Source organism: Micropterus dolomieu, linkage group LG19 (genome assembly GCF_021292245.1).
Source record: "Micropterus dolomieu isolate WLL.071019.BEF.003 ecotype Adirondacks linkage group LG19, ASM2129224v1, whole genome shotgun sequence".
In the NCBI taxonomy this organism is placed as follows: domain Eukaryota; kingdom Metazoa; phylum Chordata; class Actinopteri; order Centrarchiformes; family Centrarchidae; genus Micropterus; species Micropterus dolomieu.
In genome coordinates, this window is record NC_060168.1 from 34,072,235 (window position 1) to 34,093,980 (window position 21,746).

Below are 21,746 nucleotides of genomic sequence, written 5' to 3' on the forward strand. Positions count from 1 at the left end.
AAGGACTGAAGACACACAGCAAACATTTAACACTATGGAGGAACGAGCAGGCGAGAGCAACATAGGACTAACGAGACACAGGCAGGTAGAGAGACAACAGGGGAAAACAGAGAGACAGGTAACAGGTTGCAAAACAAGAGTCTAACTGGAACCCAAAACACAGATCGATCATAAGCAAACGAACAACTAATCAGACCGAGGTTACCATAACACTAGACAGGCAGACAGAAACCAAGCAGGAAACAAACACCAGATAATAACAAAAATTACTAAAATAATGCAAACACAGAACTAAATATCAGATACTGAACTGACCAAAAAATAAACTCACAGAACTAATCAGCCAGGCCGTGTGACAATCTCATAATATTGAATTTTTATCTCATAATTTTTACTTTTCTTCTCATAATCCTGACTCTTTAACTCATAATTAGGATTTTTAAAAACTATAAATTTACTTTTTATCTCATAATTCTGACTTTTTATCTTAAAATCTGACTTTTTATTTAGTAATTCAGATTTCTTTAACTCCTAATTCTGATTTTATCTCTTAATTCTGATTTTATCTCATTATATATTTTAATTTATTGCACCAGGATAATAATTTAATTTCCTTTTTTTATTTTACTGGAGGAAATAAGGCTTTCATCATTCTCATTGGAACTATATGTTTTATTTTTGGGGGAGTAAACTAATCTGTAGTTTTAGCCACAGACTGTGTGGTGTTACTGCCATTGGTGGTGTTTTTGCGGTGTCTTGGAGCAGAGTCGGAGTGAGACCTCCTGCTCCCAGTTATCGTCGAACAGAGTCGGAGTGAGACCTCCTGCTCCCGGTTGTCTGACAGCTGCTCTGTGAAACGGAAGACATTTTGAGCTGCTGCGGTCGGTCCCGGTTTGCTGTTTGAGTGTCAGCCTGAAGTTACGGCTGACGGTACCGGAGAGCCTCCAGACTGAGCGGAACACGGCGAGAAAAGACGAGATTTAAGAAAACATTTCCAAGTTTAACCGGCGTATGTGCAGCACAGCTAGCTTAGCTTAGCTTAGCCAAGCTACAAGAGCTAGCAAAGTCCTAGATGCTAGTTAGTTAGCGTCACCTAGCTGGCCTCCTCCTCCTCCTCCTCCTCCTCCACCTCCTTCTCCTCGACAGCCGGTCCCTCCACGCAGACACAATGGCTTTAAAACGGATTTCCAAGGTAACGAACTGTCCTTCTTTCTTATTTAATCGGAACCAGAACCGGACCTTTGCGCGTCTTTCCACCGTGTGCCTTTTAGCTTGTTACCTAGCTAGCAGCGTTAGCTTGTTCTCCACACTGCCGATGACACAACGTTTGACATAAAACCGTGAAATTTCTGGCTGGGGTTTGGTTTGCGACGGCGGCGCGGAACAGAAACGTTGTTTTCTGTGTGTTAACGTGTGTCGGCTGTACCTGGGGGAAGGTGTTTGACAGAAACTGCCCTCCCCGGTGTGTCTGTAATGTTTCACATGAAACAATGGTTCAGTTTTCTGAGCCGATGTTAGCTTTAGCTTCAGTCTCAGACGGGCCTGGAAATGTGAAATGTTCTGTACTTTATTTCCACTCATGGTCATTAAACGAACCGTACAGGTTAATTTACTATCATGGACCTTTGCTCAGCTTTTCACCCTGAAGTTTACAGTCAGGACACTTTTATTTCCCTGACTTTGAACCAAATGTACTGCTGTGTTTATACATTATACTGCTGTCAATGAGACATGAAATAAATGTCTTACAGTGATGAACATTCTCCGTAGTAACATGTCAGGAGGTTTTCACATTTGGAAATTTGATTAAAGAATAGACAAAGGCTTAAAGAGTGTGACCAAGAGCTGACAGGTGGTGGTGGTTATTATTATTATTATTATTATTAGCTCATGTTTTGGCTGCTGTTTGTCTGTCAGCAGGTGTAAAGGAAACTACTGGCCTTATTTAAATGAAGCCATAACGGCCGAGGAAGAAGCCTTTACATGCTGGAGCACAAACCCTCTCTCTCTCTTTCCTCTTTCCTTTACAGTGTCAGAAAAGTCAGCTGCAGGCCAGAGTGACCCAAACCTGACTTCTTGGCTCATTATGTGACTCAGATCAGATTTTTGTATTTTGTTTATAACTGTGTGAACTTCCCAAGTTCATATTTCAAACGTGGTCAGATTTTTACATATTGCAGCCCCGGTCACTTTGTTGTCGACCGTTTTGAAGCCTCTGGTTTAGCATTTTTGGGGCTTTAGTAGCCTATTTAAGTCTCTGTAGGATGGTCCCGCAGTACAAAAGTTTCTCTGCATCACCAAACATAAAGCAGCCTATAAAACAGTCTGTGGGATCTCCTGCAGATGGTGCTGTCACTGTCCAGGACAGCTGAATGGTCAGTACGCTGTGTTTTTAGAGTTGATCTGCTCCTAAAGGTAAAGCGACGGTGACCACACCTGTGCAGATGTGATTCCATAGGCTACGTCGTCAACCAGCCTTCTCCGCCTGCTGCTGTGAGTTCTGTGTTTTTGCCGACTTTATAAAACGTGCTGCTGATGGAGATGGACTATTTTTTATCTAATCGCCAAACTGTCTTAGTAATTTGTCAAACGGTGACTTTTTTCCCCAGCTTCTTTGTCTTTTCGTCACAGGAACCGGAACATCTTCAGGTTTTGGTTTGTTGTTCAGACAAACCAACACATTTAAAGCTGTCAGCTCGGCTTCTGGACAACTGTGATTAATAGTTTTTACCATTTTTGTGAGAACTTCTAGACCGATTAATCACTAAGTTTATAAATTGTGTAATTAAGTATAGAAAATAGCAGCTTTATAGATGGATATTTCACCTGTGGTTCAGTGTTTCTGAGCCATTCATGAGCCACAAGATGCTTTTTGTTATTTGGACTTTGTAACTGCAGTAAAATAAAAGCTTTTTAATACTGCTTATAAAATGCAGCGAGTGCTTAGTTTTTGTGGTGTGGTACCTGGCCAAGGGCTGCAACTAACAATTGTTATCAATTTAACCTGTCGATTTTTTTCTCGATTTAATTGATTAGTTGTTCAGTCTAGAAAATGAGTGTTTCCCAAAAGCTCAAGATGACGTCCTCAAACATCTTGTTTTGTCCACAACCCAAATATATTCAGTTTATTGTCACAGAGGAAGAAAAGAAACCAGAAAATATTCACATTTAAGAAGCTGGAATCATAATTTGGACGTCTTTTCTTTCAAAAAAAGGCTCCAAATGATTAATTGATTTATCAAAATAGTTGACTATTAATTTAGTCGTTGACAGCTAATTAATTAATCGACTAATCGTTGGCCTGATTAAAGTTGCATTTAAAGTATATTAAATCATTAACCTTTTGTGTGAAGTCAAACAGCAGCTCCAGTGTTACAGGAAGGTTAGACAGGTTTGTTTTGACCTTCTCTTTTTTTTTTTTAAACGTCCAGACACGTTTACTGTACACCAGCGTCCGACGTGCACCAGTTAAATAATTCATCTGACTCGTGTCGGAACAAACAAGAATGCAAAGGCTGTCGAGAATTAGTTTGTATTCAGACAGATCTGTCCTCATTTTACTCTCTGGTTCACTTCATTTGCATAACAGAAAATACCTGAGCGGTTCAGGAGCTTCATTATGTATTCTGCAGTTTATTTAATCAGTTCATCGTTTAAGAAGCACTTTAGCTTGGCGGCGTCAGCGCCCTCCCTCCCTGGTAACGGGGTCAGCTGTGTCAGTTATCACACGACTGTGACGTTAGAACCCGAACTCACGGCCCAACCAGGCGGAGAACAACAAACGCACGTATGGACATTTACAGCTGAGGATTGCGGTTTCCTTTGGTTAGCCTTCAACTCAACAATCAATCACGATTTCAGATCAACGCTAAAGTCACTGTTCATCTTCTCTGTGCTCCGCTCCGTGGACTTTCGATAGACCGGGTGCTCTCTGGTCAGACGCCGTCGTGCTGTTGCGTTAGGCGAGGCAAGTTTTGTTTTAGGGTGGACAAACCGTAACATTACAGAGTTGTTGTTGTTTTCTTTTAGCTTGAAATAATAGAAGTAGCGTTGATGCTTTTTAGTAATCGATGAATCGTTTCGGCCCTCTGCTGCCTACAGAGCGGCATGAAGCGGAGCTGTATGCAGTCTCAGATCAGGATGTCATGAGAACAGACTCTTCTGTACCAAGTCAATGCTAAAATTCTGAAAACATATTCCTTTTGCTCGGTACCGGAGATCCAACACGTGGAAGATAGCGACAGGTGCAGCTGCAGCGACAGTTGCGCCGCGATTCGTCCAATAGAAAAGAGTTTGGAAGCCGGGTGAAGTTACTTTTGCGGCTGTTTGCTTCAACAGTTCTGGGATCTGTTGGAGTGCTAATTCAGGCAGACGTAGGGCGGCAGCTGACGATGCTTTAAGTAATCAAATTAATCAATGAATTGTTTCAGCCCTATTTCACAATTTGGGTCACCTGAAAATCACCAAAGATGATGCTGCAGTTTAAACTAGGGGTGTGCGTCTTCACTGGTCTCACGATTCGATTACGATTATCAGGTCAACAATTGGATATCTCGATGCATCGCGATGCGTCACCTCAAGGGTGGGAATTTCTAGGCACCTCATTACGATTATGAGGCTACGATGCGATTTGTAAAATGAACAGGATGTTTTTCTCACTGTGTGACTACTTGGTACTTTCATAGCAAAGTATTTAACAATAATCCAAACAAGTAGTGGGGGTTGAACACTTTACAGCGCTCCAGCCAAACCACGTTCACTCCACCTTAGTATATCTGTTTTCTCGTCTAGTGTAGTTACATGTTTGTGTTTTGATCTGTAAGGGCCTTGAGAAACGGCGTTTAGTTAATTTGTGTACTCGATATTAGGGGTGTAACGGTACACACAAATCTGGGTTCGGTATGTACCTCTGGTTTGAAGTCACGGTTCATTTTCGGTACAGGTAAACATTAAATTGCTGCTGGTTTATTATGAACTTTTGGAAACATCCGAATTACAATTATTATTTTTTTTTAAACAAACTTCGAAATTACACAATAAAAAAATTATATAAAAAAGAAAAGAATAAGAAATAAAATACTGCTGCGAGCTACTAACAAGTTCTCCACTAAAATATTCTCAAAACAATCCCACATATACCTAATATAAGAGTGCGTTAGCAGGTTTGACATGTTGTCGGCCCGCTGCTTTCGTCTCATCGACTTGTCCGTTGTTGTATTTCACTTGAAACCTAAGTGTTCCCAAACAGAAGACCTGAACGATAAGGGCGGGTCTTAAAGCTCTGGCTTCTCTGCACTGGCCGTGACGCTTAAGTCACTAGTTAGCGAGAGGCGGGGCTAAAGCGGCTGCTTGTGTAGCGCCGTAAGGCGGAGATTTGGTCCGTCCATGTGGAAACTGGGAATTTACAAATGTTCCACACAAAATAAGTTTAATATATGACATTAAAGACTGCGTTCAGGGCACATGTGCACCGTTCCGAATGTCCTGTACCGAAACGGTCCGGTACGAATACATGTACCGTTACACCCCTACTCGATATGTGGATGAATGACAACAAACAAATTTTAACTAGCAGCCGAAAAGCGTCCTGCTCAGCTTCCAGACGCAGTCTGAAGAGGAGATGTTAGCGCTGACCGCCTTAACTTATCCAGCAGTTGGAAAACATCAGACAGATTTAATTAACGGACACGCTGCGACCTGCACTGTACGTTTACTGCCAGACTGAAGCGTAGCGCTCCGCTGCTTTCATCGTCACCTACTGCCGCCTGTCACGTAGCTTTGAAGAATGAGCAGAGGACGCTAGCTAAGCGCTACCGTGCTGCGCAGTGTGTGCGTGAAAATCATTAACGTTAGTTGTGCATTGAATTTATTTATTTTTTTTGATCATGTGAAGGTTTAGTAGCAGCACTCATTCAGTCAGCAGCTGCCTGTCTGTGCCGAACAGGGAAAACCACACGTCTCCGGTGTGTGCGCCGCGCAGACGGTCCGGAGCTGCAAGTTAAACCGCTTCTTTCGTTCCGTCAACATCACGTTATGTATTAACTTCTAGATAATAAATTGACATTTGTATTTGTCCAAGTCTGCATTGCGATGCATCTAGACATAGTTTTTTCCCCACACCCCCAGTCTAACGCGCAGGCGTTACTGTAGGTGGAGTTAGGGGCCGTCTCAAAAGTGCGATACGATCCATTTCAACGCGGAGATCTTTCAATTCGGTTCAAGATTTATTGATCGAAAGTTAACATAAAATTCTGTTTACTTTCAACAAGCGGATCAAACATTTAACTTAAATTGATTTTCCTCAGCTCACAGTGATCACTAACCTGTTTCACTCCTCCTCTCCCATTCAAATGCAAAACGCCTCCCGAGCTGTGAGGACGACCTGATCAGGATGAGCAGCGATCGGATAATATTTCCCAATATTTTTATCCAACTGTTATTAAACAAAGAAAATAAAATAGATTGACCTTGCAGCAGTAACAACAATGATGCCAATCAACTGCTTTGGTGTCACAGGTTGTATTTTACGAAGGGTATCGAATGAAGTACTCTGTAGGTGTCGTATCACTTTAAGGGTACTGGTTTTGGTACTTTGATACCCAACCCTAGTGAGAGGTTGTAATTTCAATATCTTGCTCATTTCTGAATATGTTGACATCAAACCGCCTCTCATCTGTCCTGGACGCCCTCTCACAGCTGTTAGTTGTTCCTTGTAATGTTCAGATGTTTTTATTAAAGGACTGTATGTTGAAGTTGTTGCATTTCACTGGTATGACTGCTAAATCTCTGGTATTGTGACACTCATAGTCTCAGATGTGACTCATTTGGTCGATCATTTTTGGTGGATGAATTGAAAAACTGATGAAACGCCAGCGGTACTGTTGTGTACTTTGAAACCAGGGTAGCGTGTACCCTCCCGGCTGCTTCGCTCACAGTCGGTGTCTGAATTCCTGACGGTTTCCTCGCCTTCCAAACTCAGTCGAACCTGAAAGATGAGCTGTGTGTGTCACATACCAACACTCACAGTTTGGCTTCAGGGAGACCTGCAGGCTGGAAACACAAACCCGCCGTCGTCCCCCCTCGCTCCTATATCCTCATCTGGCCGAGTAAAAATAGACCGGCTGCTTAGACATCAATAAAGACCCGTGTGTCTGTTTGTTGTTAAGGCTGCGTTCACATGACGGATCAAACTTCATGTCCGAGCTGCTGTCGTTCCAGGCCGAGGTGTGCCCTTCGGAATAAATGTCTTGTGTAGTTAGTTATTTTCTAATTTAGAAATCTCTTAAATGTTTTCCCAGTTAATTATTTGCTCTGTAAAGTGTCAGTAGTAGTGAAAAGTGTCCAACCGACTGTCCAAATATTGGCAGCAAATCCGGGTGCAGAGGACGGCTGGAGGTCTTGATTTAATGATTAATTGATAATAATAAAGAGAGTTTCCAATTAGGGTTTTACGGAATTCTACTTATCATTAAAAATAATAATTTCTAGTTAAAATAAAGGGTTTGTCCCTTTTTTAAAGGTCATTGGAACTTGTGATGATAATAAAACTTTATCGTAACGTGAATTTCTCACGCCGTCGCAACCCAGAACAATTGATTATTGACTGGTAAACGTTCACTGGCTCCAGTTTCTGAGAGTTCCTGCAGGTTTTCTTCTTCTACTGTGACGCTAAGCTGAATATTTGGGACTGTTGGTCGGACAAAACAAAGTCATTTTGGGGAAACCGTGACGTGTTACGGACCGGTAGATTTAGTCGAGATCGGTCGATAATGTCGAGTCTTTTACTCACAGTGCGCTGGTGAGAGGTCTACGGACGAGAGCTGTCAAACTTGCTGGTGGTATCAGAGTTGAAAAATAATAATTAAATAATCTAAACTCAAGGTTAATTTACTAGTTGTTGTTTTTTCACCCAGAGCTTTTGACCATTTCAAAGAGCCGTCTTCACCAAATGAAACTCTTACTAAAGGGTTATTAAGAACACTGTTTAACCATAGTTTAAAAAAACTGAAAGATTCTTACCTTTAAAAATAACCTGAACTTTTCAATCAAGGTAAAATTCAGACATGCTTCAGTGCCGATGGGTCAAATCTTCAAAGTTGATTTTGTTAATTAACCCAATATTTGTGGTCTCATAACCTTACAAAAGCCACCCTGTAAGACGCATCTTCACTGAAAAATTATTATTTTAAGGTGATTTCAGTTAATTAAGTTTAACTAATAACTACAGGGGTAACAGGTTTGATCTGTGTTGTAACTGGATCTGAACCAGCTGACGGCATCATGTAGATCAGGCTGTTGACAGAGTTTAACAGGAAACCCTTTGTTAGATCAGATCAGCTGCCTCGTTCCTGTTTAGAGGGGTGGGGGTCTGACTTGTGCTACCTTTTCAGACTAAAGGCTGGTTGATCTTGTCCAATTGGAAATGAAAGTCTTGTACAGATATTTGGGCCAGCGGTTGGGGTCCTGGATTGTCTCCAGGAAGTGAATTTAAGTTTATTTTGAGTCCCCAGAAGGGAGAAACGGCTGGCCGGTGACGTTTTCAAACAAAATGCAAAACAGCTGCAGACACACTTGACACAAGTGTTGGGTTGTTCACAACAAAACAACCATCTTACCGGGAAACGGGTGCTTTATTTTGTAAGGAAACATTTAAATCCACGTTAACACTTCTTGCTTTCTCTCTTTCTTTTGCTCTCTGGGTTTTCAGGAACTCACCGATCTGTCCAGAGATCCTCCGGCTCAGTGCTCCGCCGGGCCGGTCGGTGAAGACAGTAAGAAGATTTTCGTTTTCTTTCCTAACAAATATATAAATGGAGACACCTGACGCTGTGAACGTGTTTTATTAACCCTCTGTTTCCCTTTCTTTTCCAGTGTTTCATTGGCAAGCTACTATTATGGGGCCTGTAAGTATGAAACCGCTCCGATATCTTGTGTTTGGTACAATAAACGTCATCAAATGCAACCTCAGTGTTTCCTCTAGGATGGAGCTGTAGCAGCGGAGGTGAAGCTAAATCTTTGTCTGGATATAAAACCTCGACACAACATGTCTCAGCAGCGATGCACCTTAGAATGGTTAAATTTTCAGTATTTTCCCAGTTTAATGTGAGCTTTACATGAATGTTTTGGTGGTGGTCACGGGGGGGGGGTAAGTGGGTAAAATCTAAAAAGAAACGTCTCCTCGTCAGCTTAAAAGGACGAGTTTGCTTTCCTAACCTCAGCTCCTCCAGTCACCTCCGTCCTCTCTTTTCCAAAACCACTTTTTCAGACTGAAACCTGAAAACTAATTTAGGATGAACCAGTCTGTGCAGGACGGAGCTGCAGGCTGCACCAGTTTAGTCTCAGTTTGGACCTGATGTTCTCAACATGATAAAATCCAGCTCCCAGTTACTTTCTATAATCGAGCTAATGTTCAGTCACAGAGCAGCTCTGTAGCTGCTGTAGAAGCTGCTCAGTCTGAAGGGGAGATGTTCGCTAACTTAGCGCTAACCGGCTTCTCTTTTCCAGCAGCTGGGAAACAACAGACTTTTCTTGGTCTTGAGAAGCCGACACTCTGTAACAGACACCGGACATTTACTGCCAGAATATTTTCCTCCGCTCGGACGATCAAACGCTCGCTGCGCACCTCCTGATTCAGAGTGACGCTGCTCTTATAACACCATCTGTCACGTGTGTTCTGCACAGAACGAGGAGGAGCGAGCCGAGCGATGATGCTACCGTGCTCACACACTGTGAAAATTAGTAGCGCATTGATATGAGTGGGAAATTTTAGCAGCGGCGCATCACTGCTCCTGAATGCATAACACTGGACCTCCCAAGTCCTGTCACACATCCTACACCTTCTTTCATATGCAGTAAGTCTCCGTTTAATGTGTTAATTCCCGAGGCGGTTAAAGCAACAGTATGCAAGAGCTAGTATTTTTAGTCATTTGCTTCAGGGAGGGAGGATTTAGATTTGGTGGACTGACTTGGATTGTGATCAAACTAGCCAACTTTGACAACTTTGCTAACACGGCCAAACATCGGACTGAGCAAGCGAGCTAATTTTAATTTCTAGTCCAGCAGCAGGAAGTCCAGCTCGCCGTCGGTCTTGCTGGCTTTTATTTCTCTAGGATCTCTAGATTAAAGACTAAAAGCCCGTCAGAGATTGACTCTTGTTCTGCAGCCTCTTCGCTCGGTCACACTCTCTTTCTCTTAGCGTTCTCCGTCAACGACCTCTTCGGTCATGTTCGATTTAGTTCATGTCAATCACGAATGAATCAGCACCTAATTTTTCTACTAAGTTATTTATTTTGTTAAGGAAAAGAGACAGAAAACAGATTTCACTTAATTTTCATCATTTGCTTTATCAAACGTTCTGAATGTTCTGCCTCAGATTTGTGAAGTGATCTGCTGCTTTTTGGCATCAAGGAAAAGTTAAAAACCACAATTTACTTTCACTCAGGAGCAAAAAACAGCCTTTAAACAGGAAATAAATAATAATTGGACATTGATCCTGAATAATTATTGATATCAAATGACTTTTTTCATGGTGACAACATTTTTGGGCCCTACAACTTTCTGCCGGGTTTCACGCCTTCATCTCCTCCAGCCACTCCCCCGTTTGACTCCGTCAGTTTTCTGCAACGTTACAGAAATGTTCGATATATCTTGAGCAACACGTGCCAACGCCGTGTGCCCCGACTGCTGCTGTCGCCATCTTGATTTGAGCTCCACAAGGCGTATTTTTTGTAGCTGCTTCCACATCCTAAACTCCAAAAGCGGGCGCTTCTTGCTCCACCCCTCATGTGACTCTGAGCTCTGCTCTGAAACAGTGATGACAGTAAAGTATAGGAGTCGTGATGTGTGAACGTTGGAACGTGTAACCTGTGTTCTCTGTGTTTCCTGCTGCAGCCTGACAGTCCCTATCAGGGCGGAGTATTTTTCCTGACTATCCATTTTCCAACAGATTATCCTTTCAAACCACCCAAGGTCAGTGAGCAGCTCCAGAAGGACGATGTTTTTGCAATAATTGCCTTTGTATCTTTGAACTGCCTTTCCAACTAGAGTTTGGTGCTCGACCTGAACGAAGCATCAGGTTCGGGTGTAGTTTATTAAGAAAGTCATCTGTCTGTCCGTACGAGGACACGACGGTGCGGTCGCTGTGTAGCATTAGTCTGGTTATCTGATGGCAGTAATGGACGACGTTTAGCAGCAGTGCGGCCTCCTGTCTGAACTGAGTGACTGGACACAGACTATGTTGGGCTCCCAGAACTCTACTTAAACTGCTTTTTGCCTACAAACAGTTTGCAATGTTTTAAAAAAATGTTTTAACATGCAGCTGTTGTCGGAGGGTAAAATATAAAAGATCATTTTGTTAGTTTTTTAACCTGTTTCCACCTGTGTTGGTGCTGAAATGACAAGTGGGCACAAAACATTTAGGATCTGTGCAGTAGATGCTTCAGCAGTATTAACAAAATGATTGTCCACATAAAGTGCTTCTCTAGAGACTCCCGGTGACGCCCTTTTTTGTTTTTAACAGGAAATTGAAGTCTCGCTCTCAAATCTCGCGAGAGGCGAGTTGTCGCAGGAAGTTGCCGTTGGAAACGTGAGGCAGAGCAGAGAGAAGTTTGTTTAGTTGGAGAAATGTTAGGAAATGAAGTGTCGCTAGCAGCTCCTCTCCCTCGTTTCCTCTAGGGCTGCAGCTAACGATGATTTTAGCGTTCGAAGCTTCTGTAGATTATTTCAACGATTCATCGATGCGTCGTTTAAGAAGTACTTTTGCTTTGGCGCCCCCTAATGGTCCTTTTAGAAATTCATAGTGTGTCATACAGCAAACATCAGACCAACAACCAGACAGCTGCTTTACAAACACAAACATCACCCGAGTGCTACAAGTTAAACTAACGCCTCCTGCAGACTACACGACTTTGATGGTCGTGCCGTTCAGGCTACACAACTTGCCGTCTTGTGAGTCTTGAAGTGGTCGTGGCGTTCACACGACGTGACTGATCGGTGACAGGGAGTCACACACTACAGGAGCTGACAGCAGCTGTGTCACCCGACGCTGGTCTCTAAACCACGTTTAGTCGAGAAAACATGTGAAATGAAACACAGGAAACAGCTGTTTGTCATTGTAAAGATGGAAATTCTAAAGAGAGAATCTGGGTGAGAGGATGGATCAGCAGGGATCGTCTGAGCTACAGAGAGCTGCAGGGGACACCCAGTTACCTCCTGACTGTGAGCTAACAACTTGAAATAATCCCAGACACTTTCTTCTTCATCCCTCGCTATTTTCTCTCTTCCCCCACTTTGCAAACAGCTCCATCATAATCACGGCGTGTTCGCAGCGTAAGCTCGATGTGCGACAGTAATAAATGTCCGTGCGAAACACTGTGCTGTACAGTTGTATGGATTAACGCAAAGAATTTGCGTCTGCATTTTATTAACCGATGAATCGTTAAAGCCCTCGTTTCCTCCTCCGTCTTCCTGCAACAACTCGCCTCTCACAAGATTTCAGAGCGAGAACTGTCCTTGAGCGAGACTTCAGTTTCCTGTTAGAAACAAAGGGGGTCACTGGAAGTCCCTCGCAGGGATGCTGTCAGACACCTGGTGTAACAGTCTGAGCCTGTCGCTGGCAACAAGAAGCGTTTTCTGTGGACGCCATTTTGAAGAACCAGATTTTGTTACCAGTAAAAGGCTTTTAAAGTTTGAGCTTGAAGTTTCAAACCTTGCAGGGATGAGATTATGTTTGTGTGAACAGGTGAGCTCTGTCAGAAGCTCTGTGTTGAATCCTGGAAGCTGCTGTGATGTGTGACCGTGACTCTGTGTTTGTCCTCTCCCTTCAGGTCGCCTTCACAACAAGAATTTATCACCCAAATATTAACAGTAACGGCAGCATCTGCTTGGATATATTGAGGTCACAGTGGTCTCCAGCATTAACTATCTCTAAAGGTAAGAAATATCCTGCAGAAACGACAGGAGGGATTATTAAGATTCAGAAGCAGCGTTTAGGCTTAATGAGATCAAACTAAGTGAAGTAAACTGAAGTGGAGTAAAGAAAGAAAGAGCCAGCTTGTCTGTTGGATGTGAAAGTGCTCTTGTCACCATGGATGCCTGTTAACATCCTTTCTGGGTTCAAAACAATATCTGATCTTTAATGTTCTGCAGAAGTAAAACCACTAGATGGTGCTGGGCGCACAGTTGCAGTTTTGAAGATGCAGTTTAAGATTATAGGGCTTATTGAAGAGGTAAATTCATCACAGCTGTCCACAGCAGTGACTGAATAACGTGACCGAGAGTAAAATTAGTCTTAACACATTTTATAGAAACACGCTACATGTCAGAAGTTCGGACACACTTAGAAATGTTCTCGTTTTTGCACATTTAAAATGACCTCAGACGGGTCAGAGGCTCCTAATGATGGCTGGTTTGTAATGGAATATCTACAGAGGTCCATTATCAGCAGCCTTCAGCTCTGTGCTCATTAAATAGTAACCGGGAAGCAGCAGTCTGAACGTCAGCAGTGAAGAGGCGACTCCGGGACTGGCCTGTCTGAGATTTGGCCTTTTCTCTGCAGCTCGGCTCTGGAGTCCAGGGGCCGAATTACAGAAGGTTCCTGTCTTAACTGAAGACAATTTGGTATTACAGAAGCAAATCCTGACTAACTTTAGGGATCCTATCTGATCCCAGGTTAGGAAATCCTTTTGTTACCTCAAGCCTTCACACCATGTTACATAATGAGACATTATCCAGCGTCGCATGGCCGACAGCCTTTCTAATAACGAGGGTTTGGTCATCAAACGCATCGGTACAATCGGTTAATCAATTCCGCCTGTTGACGTTTGTTGATATTGTAAAGGATTAAACGAGTTGGCTAGTTAACACTACCTGGTAGAAAAGTGAAGTTAGGACAGCTCAACAGTTCTCCTGAAGTTTAAGATTTTATGAAGTCAGGACGCTTCTGTAAAACACTTTTCCTGTCTTAAGTTAGGAAAGAAACCCTGACTGAGGAACTGTTGATCTGTAACGGCCTTTTTCCTAATTCACCATGGTTACCAAGCAGTTTGATCTGCAGGTTAGGAAGTTTCTGTAATACGGCCCCGGGATCCAAAGCTGACGCTGAGACTGGTGTGTTCTGGGTACTATTTGATGATGCTGCCGGTTGAGGGCCTGGGAGGCGTCTGGTTCTCTAATGTGTTTGTCCTCTTGCTCAGCTGTGCACCGGGGCCTCCCACTCCTCTTTCTGGTCTGGTTAGGGCCAGTTTGCTCTGTTCTGAAGGAGGTAGCGCACCGCATCGTACGAGATTTGTCAGAACCAGAACAGACTGACGGGTTTCAGAAGAAAGTTCTGTGTTTCTGGCCATTTTGTGCCTCTAAAGCCCAGCAGTGCGAGGCACCTTTTTTAAAAATGGTTTCCTGTTGGCAGTGAGCGTTCTGCGTGCTGTTGATGCGCCCAGGACGCCTCATGTTTTGGGCGCCAGCTGCGCCTCGCGTTTCTGAAAGTTGGGGGAAAAAAATCAACTGAGCAAAACGTCATTTTATTTATTTTCATTGTCCGATCAAATGAATGGAGAGACGGGCGCTCGGTTGTGGTGACCGAAGTTTACAGTTGCTTGGATTGTCTGGAGACTCAAACTGTCCCCGACTCATTGTAAAATGAACCTGGAACCGAAGCTCCTACCGGCGTGTCTCCTCTTTCTGAGGGTCTCATGTACCCACACGGATCTCCGTTTCCCCGTCTTCTGCGTGTTTGAACAGCTCGCACCCTCAAACGGCGCCGGAGCAGGCGCCCTCCGTTTGCCTATTTTATTAAAGCAGATGTTTTTAGCGACAAAAGACAAAGACTTCGCATGAAAATGACGATAATAATAATAAACACAAAACATAACAAAACAAGAATTATCAAATTATATAATGTGCAGGAAGATGAGCTTATTTGACCTGTGAGTTGTGTAATATGAACGCTATTACGGCAAACCAAAGATTACAGATCGATGGCGCTATAATCTTTGATTAGACTGACAGGACAGCTGATTCGGTGGTTGCCCAGCAACAACCTCGCGTTTTCAAACCTGCGAAACGCTTCCTGTCTGATCGCGGCCTAATGGAACCAGCAGCTGTTGATGCTCCAGACATTCAGCTAGTCTACTGAAGGCTTTATTGCTTCGCTTTTTTCAGCTGTGCTGCCATGATTGAAAAAGGGTTTTCTAACCATCGATCAGCCTTTTAAAATGACAGACTTGGATCAGCAAACGCAGTGTGGAGCACAGTGGTTGCTGATAATGGACCTCTGTAGATATTCCATCACAAACTTTTCATTTACAAGATGAACACTGCGTTTCTGATCAATCTGATGTTGTTCTAACGGACAAAAATGTCCTTTTCCTTCGAAATCAAGGTCATTTCTAAGTGTGTCCAGACCTTCGTATGTTCATGGCACATGATTTGATGAAAATGTTCTCCTGTTTTCCTCTCTGCAGTCCTTTTGTCCATTTGTTCTCTGTTATGTGACCCGAACCCCGACGACCCGCTAGTGCCAGAGATCGCCCGCATCTACAAAACAGACCCTGTAAGGTGAGTCCACGTCCGTGAAGCTAAACTGAGTTGACGTCTACATGACACAAACTGTTGGTGTAGATTTAGAATTGGTCTTTCACCAGCTGGTTGGCTGCTCGTTCGAAACCCTCAAACACCAACAAAGAGCACAGAGCAGAAAAAAGTTTACATGCTAATTTACTCACAAGATGTTTGAAATGCGTAGAATGACCCACAGTAGATACGATCATTTCAGGCGTCATCATCCCGCATCTTCATTAAGAAAAAAAACAGCTGGGGAAGCCAGTTCAACATCGACAGGATATCAGTACGTTCTCTGGCTTCGCTAACGATCAATCAGGCTCAGCGGTTTCTCAATCCAGCCGTGAGCGCGTTCACAACTAAGGCTCCGAGTTTGCAGCAAGTCACCAGTTGCACACACGGACGAGCCTACTGGCAGCTGAGCGTCATATTTTACAAGAGCAAACTGTAATTTGGACAAACGGGAAGAAGTTCAACTCATAATCCAGCTGCCACGTGCAGGAAGATAGCGGGCTGCTAACGTCCCTGTCCGTCGTCGGGACGAGCAGATCTGACTCAGTTGTTTGTTCCTCTAGATGAACGTGTCAGACGTGCTCTTACGGCGTGTTTGACCATGTCAGCTTGATTCTTTCAGCTCGGCTGTGTGTCCTGGCGTTGGGCGCTGACTAAGCGGTCGTTAAACTCTCTTTTAAGACATCAGTCATTTATTTGACGCACTCACAGTGCCAGAGCAGGCGCCCTACGTGACCTGTCTGACACCTCCCGGCAAGCGCAGCGCAAGTTTCCAGCCGACGCAGTTGTCATTTTCATGCCCAAGTTTTTTAAATGGCAATTGGGAGTGTTGGTCTTAAAACGAGGTGTGGTCAGGAAAACTGTTGCTATTGCTATGGTGAGGCAGCAGAAAGCGATTGCACCACTGACCAAAAATAAAACGGGTCTAAAGTCAACGTCTTTGTCCTGCGTCAAATGTCCTTGTTAGTTTTTGTCATATTATTTTTAGTTGACTAAAAGTCTGCGTATTTTAGTCTGTTAGTCATTTACCATCACTTTAGTCTTTTCTAACTCATTAGTATAATTCAGATCAGCATTTTGGTCAATTTGCTCGAAGCAAAATAGAGAGATTTATCATTTTAGTCTTTATGTCACTCAGAGATTCATAGGTTCATAGAGGGAAAATGTTTGGAGAGAATCAACCCTGAGCTCCGTCAGAGCGTCTGTGATTTACTTTATGACTACAGTTTTTAGTTTTGCTGCTTTAAATGCTCCACGATATTTGCTGTGACTGCACATGGAAACGTTTAAAACGACTGTCAGCAGCCTCTCTGATCATGAAAGTACTTCGTTAAAGTCAGTAAAACCCCGAATAAAGAGGAGGAGAGAGAGAGAGATTTGAGCCTCGACCGGTTCATCAGTTTCTAGTAATGCAGCGCAGTGCCGATCCAGGCGTTTCATAGAAGAGACGGCGTCTGTCTGTTAACAGACTCCAGTCTGCTTCACTGATGAACCACAGAGCTGCAGAGGAACATCAGCCTTTTTATATCACGTCAACACTTCTGTCCACACCCCCTCTGCTCAATCAGTAGATGATTTTATAATGCACCATAACATCCGCCATTATAATAGAAATGAGCCAAGACACAAGCGCCCCTGGCTTTTAAAGGGAGATGACACTCTGGTTTATAGCATGTTACGCCCAAAATACACCCATGACTAATTCATGGAATAATGAAGTCAACCCCTTTGAACCACGTCTGGCACATTGTTTCAGCTATTGAATTGGAGATGGACACGCCCCAAACGTAGCGGCGCCGTGCTCTTCCCGCTGTGCGTTTAGATCGTTAAAACAGGGCCCTGACCTTTACTGAAAACCCTCCTCGTTACCTGCCCAGTCTCTGTAACACAAGAAACAAATGCAACTTAAAGTTAGAATGAACTGATAATAAACGGCACGATGTTGGAAGAAACTGACATTGCAATATTTTTCTTTTCTGCAATATGAAAAAATACAGGAATTTTTCAGAAATTGAAATTTGAAAACCATTTAGCATCCTGAAATTATTGGGGTGACATTGTAGGTGGAAATACTTAATAAGCTAAAGATTTATTATTGGTCTGAAGATTTTTTTTGAATGCAAACTATCCTTTCTTGAGCCTGATTGTCGCTCGTTAGCAACAAACTCTGTGATGACGATGCTGAAACGACATATTGTGCAGCCCCATATTGTACAAATTCATATTAAACTTAACTTGAACGCCAAAATATCTGCTCATAACATTTATCCTCACATCAAAATGAAGCCATTTCTTCTAATGGCCGCGACAAGCTGTGAAACACACCTGGGAGCAAATAGAAACTACATCTAAAAACAGGTTTTAAAGCGGCGAGCAGGTACAGCAAGGCTTTAGAGCTTCAGCCTCTGCAGGATGACATCAGTGTACAAAAGCTTCTCTGCATCACCCACAGCAAGCAGGAAGTAGAAAACAGTCACCGGGATCTTCTACGGGCGGTGACGCCATTTTCAAAGAGACCGGGAAGCGAGCAGGTTAGCCGTTCAGGATAGGTTACCGATGTAAGACGTGAACCACCAGCGTAGGACTGAAACCCAGGGTTACACCTGAAGTCAGCCCCAGGACAGCAGCAACGTGTTGACTTTAACGTGGCGTAGACGCGCTCTGATGACATCGTTAGCTCTGATTGGCTCCAGGTTGAAGGCTGGTGTTGAGAAGCAGCAGCCTGCAGGTTTTTAACCCGAGTGTCCTGCTGGCTGCTCGCAGGTATAGCAGACTAGCCAGGGAGTGGACAGAGAAGTATGCCATGCTGTGAGGGTAAGAGCCGAGCGATGGAGTCTGTTTCTGGAAGCTTCTGTCGGGAACGTGTTGGCGGCTGGACTGGACTTAAAGCTCGCTGATGCAAAGCATGCCTCCAAATCTGTAAAGAGCGTCTGAGCTGCTGGACGGCTGAGCTTTCATGTTTTAGCAGTGGATTACACTGAACATCTGATGTTCTAAAAACCTGCATGGTTCTGTTTGTTTGAGAGAACTGAAGTGAAACCAGCGGCTGTGGAGGGAAAATGTTCACCAGGAACAAACAAGCTAAAACATGAAAACGCAGACTCGTTTGATTGATTTGCTGTTTCAATGTCGGCTGTTTGTTTACCTGCATGTAAAGCATCAAGATAAGATTCTCAGGCGGGGGAAAACACCCCGGGTCAGTCGGTGAAACTACACTGATAACGATTATCTTTACTAATCTGTGTTCACGTTAAAGGGTAACTTCTGGATTTTTCATCCTGGACCTTATATCCCCGTGTGTTTGTGTCTCCGTGCGTCTGAAAGGTTGCACCTGCTTGTTGTTGCACTGAAAGCTCGAGTCTCCCCGCTACGGCATCGATTGTTAGTGACACGTTTATATTTAATTCCCTACCAACCTGCTATGTTGTTTAATGTATTAAACCTTTACTTGGGCGTGTAAAGCTCGGTGGTTTAATGTAGTTATTCGTTCCTTTTGCTGGAACGGCCTTTTAACGGCAAGTTAAGGTGCAGGTGACGCCCTGGTCAGACTTGGTTTATCTGAAATGCTCCCACGCTGCGGAGTTCAGTCGTTTCTTTGGTGGAAATGAAGCTTCACAGCTTCTGGTCCCTCTGCCAGAGTTTAGCCAGTGTGCAGCAGCCTCTGATAAGCTGCTTCACCGCTCCTGTAACTTTGTTTTCGTTCGGTGTAGCGGAGCCTTTACGAGTAATTAACCGTGACGTTTTAAAGCGCCGTTAAATCCGGTAATCGCTGCATCCCTAGTCTACATGGAGGCAAATAAATAAATTCTGACCAGCTCATGTCCCAGATGTGGCGTCAGTTGTCGTCCACGATGATTCGTTACACGGCGTCAACGACGTGTCGCGTCAGACGCTGCCGTTGTACGTACCAGATGTGCTCGGGTGGTCAGATCTTCTCGGGGGGCCTGCGCCTGTCAATAACGTCACACAACGTGATGATGTGGCGGATTGTGATTGGCTGTACGTCGGAGTGCTTACGGATATAGTTTTAACGGGTCCTCGGATCAACTATGGAGACGCAGAGCCGTTAAATAATCCTATTAAAGGAATTTATACAATGAAATACAGCTCTACTTATTAAACGGGACCTAACACAGCCTGGCATTAACTAATGTGAGCTGCTGATCACGTTAAGCTAACGGTAACTAACTTAAGCTACTCGGACAAACTACATTGTGCCCCGGTTATAAATGTAGGTATCAGATCTACTCGGGGTCTTTTATTAAATATTTTTGCTTTTATTTCACATTTGCTTTGGCAATATGGCGATAACGCGCACACACACACGTTAGCTTAAGTGGATCGGCAGCTAACATTAGCGTCGTAGCGTTAATTCATCGAAAGCTAGTATCCGTAAACACTACGACATCCGGCCAATCACCATCCGCCACGTCATCATGCAAACGTACAGCCAATCGCATTATGTGACTGTACGAGCAGGCCCCCCCGAGTACATCTGATACCTACACCGTTCATGGCGAGTTAACCGGTTGGCCTTCAGGTCCCTCGCAGCTCTAAACCGTCTCTACTCCAGGTCCACGTGCTCGCTCGTTGTGACAGTTGAACTGTAGATGTGACTTCTTCAGGCTGCTCTTCCCGAAGGTCTTTCCGTCCGCAGGGCGAGCAGCTGCCGCTTCAGTTTCGTGGGACGATGGAGACAAAATAAGACTGAATGAAACCGGCCGCAGACGGATGTCGCTGTGTGCTGTTTGGCGTCGTCGCTGCGCTCTGTTGAGCAGCGGCTGGATGTGGACTCACCTGTGTGTTTCTGTCTGCAGGTACAACAAGACAGCTCAGGACTGGACTCAGAAATACGCCATGTGATCCACATCCTCGCCCACTGCTGGAACAAACTGTTTGATTTCTCATGTGCCCCCCCCCCCCCACCTCCCCCCTCCCCTCCTCATCAGCCAATCACAGCAATTTGTTCACGTTTGTTTTCGTCCCCTTCCTCAACTTTAAAACGCTTTTAACCTGTTGATTTGCCCTTTTCTCTGCTTCCTGAGAGGAAATGAACCGAGTGAAGACGGGCGGCGGACTCTGAGCTGTGAACGTGCCAACTGAAGAGACAGAGCTGCCAGAGAATATGAATAAAATAATAATTTAATGCATGTCAGTGATTGGTTCATGTGCTGCTGAGACTTTTAAAAAAAGAAAGGCGACAGCTTTTTGGTTTTATTCTGTTATTTTTTTTTGAGGTTTTGTTTTTAGACGAGAGCCGTTAGTTCATCCATCATCCTCAACACTGTTCTCCTCTTTTTGCACTGAAGATGAAACTCAAAGCTCTCAAAGGCTGATCGATCAACTAATAGCTCTGAGATGTTTTTGTTTATCAATAAAGTTGAACAAATTGCAGTTTCCTTGTTGTGCTGTTTTTTTTATTTTCTTCTTTCTAAAGTTGAATTCTCTTTTAATCTGCCGATCGTTTAGTCGTGAACTCATCTAAACACGTCCACTAGTTTGTTTGTGGAAATGATGCCTACAGAGAGAGATTTCTTAAAGAGTAAGATCCTTTTTGTTAAACCAGAAACGGTCAATATATCGCTCTCCTCGAAGCCACTATTACCTCCCTCTTCTACCGCTGCCTTGTTCAGTTAGTTTGTGTTTTAAAAACACGTCACACAATGACACAAACCATCCGACCCACCGGGCAGCGATAGACCGGCGACTTCTGTGTTGTCTGTGAGGTAGAATTAGTGTTTTTATCAACAGTGTCTGGTGGCTTTGAGAGCAACTGTTCCTTGTTGGCGAGTATTTTTCTGCCGATCATTTCGGTCTCTGTATCGATGGTAATTTTATGAAACTGCTGCCACATTTGAAGGTGCAGGATCCTCCAAATACTGAATCTGCAGCAGATTAAATGTCAACGAACTCTTCCAGAGGTGGAGGAAGTACTCCTTTAAGTAGGCCTACAACAATACCACAGTGTAGAAATACTTCTCTTAAAATGTACTTAGAGTATCAAAAAGAAACTCACTAAGCAAAATGTGTTCAAGCCTTCAAGGGCAAACATTTTTCATTTTCACAAGGTGCATCATATTTAATACATTAAATCAAAATAACGTCAGCTGTTAACAGTGAAGTGAAAAGTACAGTATTGATAAAAGATGAGTAAAGTACCTCAAATTGTATTCAATTAC

At 43.6% G+C, this 21,746-nt stretch overlaps 1 protein-coding gene across 1 annotated transcript; it reads left to right on the forward strand.

Annotated features, from left to right (window-relative positions):
- Nucleotides 1-1,115: 1,115 nt before the first annotated feature.
- LOC123957447 (ubiquitin-conjugating enzyme E2 2-like) lies at nt 1,116-20,961 on the forward strand (the record flags this gene model as incomplete). The annotated part of the gene is given in 7 exon segments (XM_046030254.1): nt 1,116-1,192; nt 8,708-8,771; nt 8,872-8,903; nt 10,891-10,968; nt 12,825-12,930; nt 15,459-15,552; nt 20,385-20,961. Coding segments are annotated over 7 exon segments (444 nt in total). The 3' UTR covers nt 20,431-20,961.
- Between the last annotated feature and the right edge of the window lie 785 nt (nt 20,962-21,746).